Raw genomic sequence first — 10,119 nt, 5'->3', positions numbered from 1 at the left:
TGGCCAACGAAATTGCACAAAACTGCAAGACCTGCGCTAGGGCTAAATACGACAGACACCCTAAGAAATAAGAAATTGGTCCACAAGGACAACCTTAGGTAGAGCTTCCCCCTTTACTTTTTATTTTATTGTGCCATTTGGCATTTTTTTTCTTTTATATTAAGTTGCTAGAGATGTAAGTTTAAGCCACTCGGCACCCTACTCTGGAAAAGTTCGGTGATGGGTTGTTCAATGTCTTTTTTTCTCTTTCGTCTTCTTCTACAAAAAAATGAGAGTTCATTAACTCTCAATTAATCAATTCAAACAATAGACAGGTGCAGATAAACACTAGAGTCCAGGATCAGGTTAACCAACTCACCCTCACAGTTAACCAGATTTTGAAGGCTGCAAAGGATAGGCAAATTGATTCCGACCATTTATACGAAACACTTTTGGGCAGAAACAGAATGTTGTCAATGGAGTTGCAGAACTTAATGCTCGCCATAACCTTAGCTAAAATTAACGTTGTTAGTCCAAATATCTTAGACCACGCAGACTTAAAATCTGTTTGGTTTGAAGAGCCCACAGAAATTTGCATTGCCGACCTAATGTCCTAATGTTTCGTCCGTTAAGGTTTTACAACCCACAAATATAATACATTTTATAATCTCAATTAAATACACCTGCGAGAAAATTACAATCTACCCGGTTGCTAACGAATGCTAGGGTCAAATCTACGCGCTGAAGAATTGCACATCCACCGCAAAAACGACATTTTGTCGACGATCAACAGCCAGCTCATGCGCCAAGGAGCTTCATGCTGGCGGCGTAGCCCATTGCAAAATGCAGCCAAGTAATCTAGACGCAGTCACATGGGTTGACGACGGAATAATCGTCATCAACGATGGAGTGGCGTCGGTCTGCGTAGATAACGGCACTCACTCCTGGGTACGTGGCACACTATTAATAACTTTCACTATAAATGGAACAAGGTACATCAACCGCAACAACGTTCAGATCCGGTTCCCAGGCATCGCAGCGTCCCCTCTGTTAAACATCACAGGTCATCCGGACATCCTCAGTCTCCATTACCTTTTCCGATTGAATGATCGCAATTTGGAGACAATTCAAGAAGTCAGAGACGAAATTGGCAATATCAGCTTGACCATATTGTTGCTTCTTCTTGGAGCAGCATGTGGCACAGTCATTTGCATCGTCCCCACCTATCGGCGGATCATCAGGAAGAAGGCTGCGGACCAAAGGATGAACGAGACGATCTCTGAAATAGCGTCGGCCGAGGGCGGCCCTAACTTGAGAGGGGAGTAGTTAACACAAGTTAATGCGACCGGGTTTGACCCCAGCACAGACGCTGACTCAGCTCTGGGCCGGATGTCTTTGCATAGCAGGCAACGCACGAGGCTCAAGCTAAGCGTTTCTGCAGCCACTATCAATTTGCATTGTGTAATTCCATAATTCTTTGTAGCTTGATAAGTGATTTTATATTGTCTCTAGTTTAGTTTGCCTTTGGTATGCCTTGCGACACCACGTCCAAGGTTAATAACTCATTCATAATTTGAGCGGTTATGTCTTAAAAAATCAATTATTCAATAAAAAATAAATCGAATAACTAACGTTTATCTAATTTGTATGTATAATGTATTGAATAATTTGGAAGACACTCGTTTTGTCGACCATTAATAAAATAAAATAAATACCGAGAGAAGTTTTCAGTTGATGTGGATACAAATTTGGGATAGGTCATGGTAAGCGCAAAAATACTAAGCAAATTAATTTATTCGATAGCAAAAGCCACAGTATTGAATAACAATGTAAACATATTTTGTACATTCATATTTTGATGTACGCATGCATGCATAATTCACATATACAAACATAGGTGCTTGCACACCACTGGCTGAGTGAAGAACTTCTCAATTTACGTGGGCTATTGTAAGATAGTTTTTGCATAAGGTTGGCTATGCCAAAAAAAAAAAAAGATTTTTGAAATCAGCATCAGCAAGCTGTGAATTCATCACTCGTTCCTGTGGCGAAAAATCGAAAAGACACTCTTCTGGAGTAATGTTTGAAGATCGAAAAGCAACCTGAAAGGCGCACTAGAAATTTTGTGTCTCTTTGAAATAAATGGACGTTACTCATCTTAGTCTCTGTTTTCTCGAATGTCTTCAAAGAGAATGTCGCAGTAAAATACTTTTGAAAACTTTCAACAATCGCCGTTATTTGTGGCAATTTGTTAGTGGGCAAGAGAGGTAAATAGATAATAGATAGTCGCCTCTTATTATTTAATTTTATGCACCCTTGCGACCTGCGCCTGCCTGGGTAAGCACTTGAGAAACCAAGCCATCTCAGTCAAAGTGGCTGACACTGAAACATTTGCAACCGCTATTTGCCCATGAAAACATTTTCGGTTGGATGTTTGCAGCGCTTCTTCTCTTTCATCACTCGCATTTTTGTCAAACCCGCACCTAAAAGCGAAAGAAAACAATCTACCACAAAACTTGGTAAAGGCCAACTCAAGAAAAGATTTTTTTTAAAGGATTTTTCTTATGGAACTATATGATATAGAGGTACATGCACTGCCTGATGGGTGGGTGATAAGGTGGACATCTGCATAGTTTCAAGACGATAGCTTTAAAACTGAGGGACTACATTGAATAGAAACACACACACAAACATGGCCCGTATCGACTCGGGTGTTGATGGTGAAGAAGCCACTCCCAATTTATTAGATAGTAGATGCTCAGTCAGACTGCTGTATTTGTTCGATGGGACGCTATTAGTGAAAAATTCCTACAAGTACACTTTAGTACCATATTCTTAGCAATTTTTGAGTATCGAAAGGAAACTCACTAATATGCGTCGATTTCCTCCTAAGATTAATAAAACTTATTGATATTGAAATTTTACAGCATATTGGAAAAGATGATAAAAAAAAACGTATAAACGTACACAGATAGCGGGTTCTTTCTGATTATTAAAACTGTTTATTTGAATTTAAGAATTGGTGGTACACTTTTTACTATTCTAGATTAATTTCTTTAAATCCGATGCTTTCGTAAAACTTTAAGTTGTAAATCTCGTGTTTTTGGCTTCTTAGATGGATATAAAGACGAAACCGGGGTGCCAATCTCAGTTTCATTATATTTATTCGATGTAAAATCTTTTGTGTCAAAATTGTATTCATCATTGGAATAAGCTAGTTGTTTTCTAAATATGGCTGCACTGCTTGAAACACGTGCATTCGGATGCGTTGGAGGTAACCAAGAAACTTTTCGAGACGCTAAGTTATAAAAGTAGTAAAACCCACATCCATTGTCATAAACATCTTTCCAATCTGCGGAAATTGGATATTTCCGAACTAATCTTTTATAACGACGAAGATAATTTTCTTTTGGCTTTGGCCGGCCATTTGCCCATTTGTTGACACAGTATAATGTGCAGGTGTGCCATATATTATAAGTGTTGGGACAAAACTTAAATCCATGGTGTGATTCTGTGACTCCTATACGTTCCTTTATCCTGTCTGGCCAAAAATTCTCATTAATTACAGTATATTTAGAAGTAGTAGTGTTATGCTCATTATTATCATTCTTGTCGTCCTCATCATAATTTTCTGCAATAATTTCTTCTATTGCTTCGGCAATGGGTTTTTCATCTGAAAAATATAATTGAAAATATTAATCCACGCTTTATTTCAAAACATTTTGGTGCCAACTAATATAAAATGACTCTTACGACGGTACAAAGAAAATTTTTAGTATGGTGTTTTAAGAAAACGGGTCATGGTTAGGCAGAATATTTCTGTCTATGGCAGAAGCGGAACTGAAAATCTGGATCGAAGAAACTTTTCCAATTCAGGTGAGACAAACAATCAAACAACGAATTCTATTGAACTTATGCATGATTCCAACTATTTCTCTGTGCTGGTTCTGCTCTGGACCGAATGGGACTCCTTTCAGCTAAATGAGAAACCGCCTTTCAGTGTTGGAATACAGAGGCTTGCATGCTTCAACGAACATTGCCGATATCAATGGGGAGCTATTGCTCATGGCACTTTTCGGGGATTCTATAACCTTCTTGGTGAAAACAGCACAAACGCAACACGTTCCACATTGAGCCGGAGCCGGCTGCAAAAATAATGGGGAACTGTATGACATTAAAGTGTTGGCCTATCAGGTCGTGAGTCAAGCATACTCTCGTGTAATGGAAAAATATCTTGCCTTTAACCCGTCCATCCGTTCTTCGCGCTTCTATGTTTCAATTTTTCCACTTCCAGATTTGTGACTTGTGACCTCCACTATATTTGTGACTTTATTCAAAATTTGTCCGTCAACCATAATCAGAAAGAAATGAAATCCTCCATTTGATTTTAATTAGATTTGTATTAGAGAGATGTTTCCTTCTTTATGTTTGTTAAATGAGCTTTGGATTAAATCGGATGTCTTCTTCGCATATTTAAACATTCGCTGCTATTCCCGGCTGTGCACGTGGCAATTATGTGCATTAGACATTACCTTTTTCACCTTTTTTTCACTTTTACAAAGACTTTTGAAAATAAATACCATTGCATCGGCTTCATATTCATTTTTATGTATTGCTTTGAAAATAAGTTTAAGACTGAGGTAACAAAACTTTAAGCTTCGCCAAACGATGCTCTGCAACGCATTTTCCAAAGGAAATTTGGATTCTGTGAAAAATGATAAACCTGTCGAAACATGTAAATATAATCGGGCAGAACAAGTGATTTTTTAGTGATACATATCTCCATTTTTCAAACACAGTGGGACAGTTAAGTCGAAAAATCGGAACTAATTATTATTATTATTACGATTGTACACTCTTTCTCGATGATTCATCGAGATTACGGTGTGGTGTTCTCGTAATGTTCCCATATCCTATTGGGGTATACTTTCCACAGTGTGCCTCGCTGTATGCTCTACAAGCTCCTGAAGTTTCACTTTGGCAGATTCTTTAGTTATGTCCAGAGACGATACTGTTTTTAGTTATATAAAACCGATATATACTACTACTGTCATATCGGTTTTGGTCTTCTCACGCTCATTCATATTCTTAAACGATAATATGTCATAAAGAAGCTGTTTGATATATCTTGTATCTCTCCTGATATCTCACACAATTAAACTTTTTTAGTGAATGTACAACACTCCTCGATTTTTAATTTTGATTTTGATAATTTCTTGGCTATACTGCCAATTCAGCTTTTGTTATGGAGAGATTAAAGCTTGCTGCTCTGTCACGCCTTCTGAATAAATAAATTAGCTTAATATTACCCAACATTATCACCATAGAAATGGTAGGATTGAAAACTTTATGAGCTTCTCTCGCATAAATATTTCCGTTAAGACATGATTTGATTGTTCATAACTGGGAAATCCAATAGTTGTAAGTATCGTTACATTTTTACAACTTACAAACCTGTATTTGAACAAGCATTTTTTGTAGTATCTTTATGCGTAATCGTTCCTTTTTAAACTATTTTTAGAAATGACAATATTACACATTTTGGAGTGACATGTTATTGTATTACACATATTGGAGTGACATGTTAGTAAGAGTCCAAAGTTAAAAAAATAGGTTAAAAAATAGTTCCTCGGTAACACACTCATAAGTTAACTAGTATTAAAGAGATTAAAAATAACTTAAATGTGATTATCTTAGGAATCGATGGACCAACTAATCTCAAGATAAAAAATAAATTTTTTTTAGATCAATTCAGTAAGTTATGATGATTCAGTAAGTTATGTTATTGATTATGTAAGAATGTTAAAAAGTGCTACATTTTAAGTTTAGTTTAGAAAAAATTCCCCTGGGACGGAATGGGTGGATTTTTTTGGGCTATGCTTGTATGGAAGAAACTTGAAGCGGACAGGCAAAGGCTCATTTTTTGCTCAAGGTCGTGAAGAACGTGGAAACGACTCCTGAAAAACATTAAGTTGAACGTTGACATTTCGTGAGTGGAAAAATGACATTTAAAAAGTAATATAAGCACGCACTGAATGTAGTGTTTACCCGGTCAGAGCTGCAGTCAGAGTTGGAACTGGTAGGACTTAAATTGCAATATAATAACTGCTTGTAATCTGGGCCAAATTGCGCGTGACTGATTGTGCTGCAGAGTCGTTGATTCGTAAACAGGCAATAACGGCAACGTTGCGGGTACATCCAAGTTTCAAGGTACAGCAAAAGCAACAAAGTTGTTGGCGACTAAAATTTGGATATCTCAATCAACTCATAGTTCGAGTCCTTGCAGCATGACACACTTTAAGGTTACCCCTCTAAAATGGATAAAAAGGGTATAAGGTTATATGGTATAATGGCAGTAGGAATAATCTCCGAACCCATAAAGTATATGGTATCAGCATCAAGTGCTGAGTTGAGACATGTCGAATCGATCTCGGAGCCCAGAAGGGCTAGAGATAAAATTGATAACGTAGGCCATTTTAGTGCCCGCTCAGTACAAGTTTGTTTCCGACCATCGATAACTTCCCCGATTCTAAGCAATCTATTAAAATCTATATCGGAACCATGTTTTTGGAGGAAATCACTTAGGTTAAGAACTAGAGTCACCAAATATCACATGTACCTATTCAAGCGAGAACAGTTAGTAAATCTTTAAAATGGAACAATGATTTAGAAAGATGATAAATTCCACAAATAGGCAAACTTAAATTTCTCAAACACTAATGGGCGTTGAATCAATATAGCTAAGTGCAAAATAGGAAACTTTGGAGATTATATACCTCTTAGGCCTTTCCGTGTATATTTACAAGGGAACAGTTTTAAAATGGTGACCCCTTGTTAGCTTCTAGCGTTAAAGTTCAACAAAAAGGTTATTAATCCTAAATTTACTAAATGGGATTTGGAGTTGAAAAACACCGAATGCGACATGGAACCATGTGTCTTGTTTAAATATCTTAATGAATTAGCTATTGTAAGAGAATAGAAAATATTTTTAAGTATTTTTGATCTCCAAAACAAAAGCAGAACGAAGAATATCATGTTAAGAACTGCTTAAAACGCTTTATCTTCAAAGTGCAGTCAACAGGATGGATATATTTAAAAAATCCATAAAAAGACTATTTCTTTCGATCTTGCCTATCTGATTGTTGCATACATTTGCACAAAACCATTATACCCTTTTTACCCGTGTGAAAAGGGGCATGACAGCAGAAATAACTGTAGACAACTTGGTGCTGTGTTTTCAACTTCGATGTCGGGGACAAATTATTAAAATAGCTTTTAATCCAAAATCTTTCTTTGTCTACGTATTACTAAATGGGACCGAGAAAGGGTAGCGTTCCCTACTCATTCATTTCACTTTACCAAAACTATTACAAGTTTAGTTCATTTATTGGTTAATGCGCTCACGTATTTTATCTATATTTGAAGCCAAGCTAAATTTTGAAAAACTCTGCATTAATACTTTTGATAATCATAAATAAAGCTGACACGGAAATTGTTTAATATTGGTTCACTGAATATATTCTATTATATGTATCACAAATATTTACCATTTCTCGTGATAAGCAGTCCTCTTGACGTTAGTCTTTGCAATAACATTGGTGGTAAACTCATTTCTAAAATATTGATGATGTATGTTGCATTATACTTTAATAAGACAATACCATATTTGAAAAGAATATAATAATCTACTCTGATTCTCACAGCGTTTGGTATACACAATAATCGATAATTCTCTAGAGGGTTTTTCGACATTGGAGTATTGATGCATCCACTTCCACATCTAAACGTATGTTATTTGTTGTTATTAAAAGACAATTTTATGTTAGCTTTTACACTTTTCGTAAAATGCCTCGATAGGAAATGCGGAAACCGGAAAACTTATTTTAAAATTCTACATAAGTCTAAATGAATACGTTTTTCAGCCATTTTGGAAATTAATGGTACATTAGCGGAATACGGTTGTATTAAAGTTTTTTTTTGCGGCTTAAAGGTTGACTGGGCGATGTTTTGATTGTAAGCAGAATCGCGAAGACCCATAGGAAAATTTATTGGACGCGTGTTTCACTTCGCAAAATGAAGGCCTATTCGATGGAAAATTCGGTTGGAAGATATTTTGGTGGGAAGTCTTAGGTTTTGATTGGTCTTCAAATTACTTTCAAAGCCTTACATAAAAGCTTAATGAATGCGTTGTTTGGTCAAGTAACAACAGAGACAATACCGACGGCTGCGGGCAGCAACCAACAGCAGAAGATAACAATCATAATTACAGCCTAAGAGCAAATAGTTTTGCGCGCTCTTTGTAAGCCGCTGCCCACTCTCTTTCGTTGGCCCTTTGCTTTCTGCGTTGCTTTGCTTTGCAATGACTCCCGCTGCCCTTATCTCTAACCGGCGAGCGTCTTATTGGAGTTTCGTTTCGTTCGCTTTACATATTGTCATATTAGTTTTTCGTTTGATCGCAACCTAGGCACAACTAGTTCGAGTTGGCTGCCAAGCAACAATATAAAACTTATAAAGTCTAATAAGTGCCCTGCGCGGCAAATAAATTCATTTGAAAACAAATCTAAGTGTTTGAATTTTGCTGCACACAAGCAGAGAGAATTAATTAGTTGCAAGAAGGCTTGAAACTACACATTTGGTGACCCCAACGTGTTTTATATACTTCGTTTATTTCGTATTTACTTTATTTATAATTTCGTTTGTGTATCTTTACAAGCTCAAGTTGTTCGTTAAGTGCTACGCGCCTCAACAAACAATTTATCAATTTAAGCATAACAGTGGTGAGCCGTTTGCTTGCGCATCTGCATACAGTAGGTTGTTATATATAAACGCCGTAGCGCGCTATAACCAGCTATACGCTATCTCGCTCGAAAGAACACTTGTGCGCGCAGACTTGTATTGTAGTTCGGTTGTGTGAACCTTGTTGTGCGTAATGTCATAATGTTTGATGAAGGTGCAAGTGCAAATGGAAATGATGAGGCGACATCAGCTAATCAAGTGACGGTTGGAACCCAGGCTTCTGTTCGACTCAATAGATTGCCCGCTGAACTAGATCCCGCTCGACTTTGCGATTTGATGACTACGAGCTGCAAGATTACATAAGCATGGCATCTGACTTGCAGGCGAAATTTGGAACAATCTATGATAGTTTGTTAGATGTGAGTCATGCCAGCTTTGAAGAGGATCTTCAGACAAAGTTTGAGTCAACTATTAGGCAGCTACGGGTGTCCCGTGGCTGTGTACGCGAGCGCGGAAATCGAAGCAAGGTTCAGCAGATTCTGCATTGTTCCACTTTCAATACAGCCGCAGCCGATGATTCGCGCTCTACCTTTGTTGTGCCAAACCAATCTCGATTGCCTCAACTTAAATTGCCGGAGTTTAGTGGAGGCTATACAGAATGGGCCGATTTCTCGAACATGTTCACCACGGTCATTGACAAGGATCCGTATTTGACCACGATTGAAAAACTTCAGCATCTACGGTCATGCCTTAAAGGAACAGCACTGGATACAATTCGCTCATTGGAAATGTCAAACGCTAATTATGCTGCCGCTTTAGAACTGCTTGATAAGCGTTTTAATAACAAGCGTTTTATTTTTCGGGCACACATCGCTGACATTTTGGGTTTGAGAAAGGTGGATAAGGGCGCGACGACACAGCTGCGCGAATTTTCAGAAAAGGTCAATTCTCATCTATGTGCTTTAAAATCGATGGGCAGTGTGGAACAGATCGCCGGTTGTCGCAGGTCACTCTATTTATAAATGTTTGCAATTGAAAAATTTATCGCCCTCGCTGCGCCTTCACGAAGTCAAGCAGCTTGCGCTATGCCTTAACTGCCTGCAAAGGGGACATCAGCTGCGGCTCCAGCGCTTGTAGAGTTTGTGGAAGCAAGCATCATAGCTTGTTGCATCTTGGCAACCCAAGCAGTCACATCGCTGCTTCTAGCTCACACAATGCTTAAGATACCGAAACTTATTCGTCATCCCAAAACACCTTGGCGGCAATTTTATCTTCGCCACTCACTACCGCCCAGCATCTCAAGCACGATGCTGTCCTGCTTGCCACTGCCGTCATCAATGTGAAAAATCGCGCTGGCTCCTTTGTGCCCTGCCGTGCGTTGCTCGATTCTGGGTGTCATTTGCA

The 10,119-nt window shown here is 38.1% G+C and overlaps 1 protein-coding gene across 1 annotated transcript; it reads right to left on the bottom strand.

The window, feature by feature from the left end:
• Positions 1-2,958: 2,958 nt before the first annotated feature.
• Positions 2,959-7,686, bottom strand: PQBP1 (poly-glutamine tract binding protein 1). Its single transcript, XM_064699270.1, has 2 exons — positions 7,527-7,686; positions 2,959-3,652 (listed from the first exon to the last, which is right to left on the bottom strand). Exons 1-2 carry the CDS (start codon positions 7,588-7,590, stop codon positions 3,036-3,038), a joined length of 681 nt encoding a protein of 226 aa, XP_064555340.1. The 5' UTR covers positions 7,591-7,686; the 3' UTR covers positions 2,959-3,035.
• Between the last annotated feature and the right edge of the window lie 2,433 nt (positions 7,687-10,119).

Source organism: Drosophila montana, unplaced genomic scaffold (assembly GCF_035044405.1).
Source record: "Drosophila montana isolate Dmon_TW-CO22-7 unplaced genomic scaffold, ASM3504440v1 contig_909_1, whole genome shotgun sequence".
NCBI classification, from domain to species: Eukaryota; Metazoa; Arthropoda; class Insecta; order Diptera; family Drosophilidae; genus Drosophila; species Drosophila montana.
Note: the sequence above shows the minus strand (reverse complement) of the source record. Positions and strands in the feature narration are given on the sequence as shown.

Bases quoted from the DNA above. Each gene is read 5' to 3' on its own strand.
- PQBP1 (XM_064699270.1), bottom strand. From the start codon at position 7,590: ATGAGTTTACCACCAATGTTATTGCAAAGACTAACGTCAAGAGGACTG. The intron at 3,653-7,526 runs GTAAATATTTGT...TATATTTTTCAG, and splicing joins ACTGCTTATCACGAGAAATG to ATGAAAAACCCATTGCCGAA.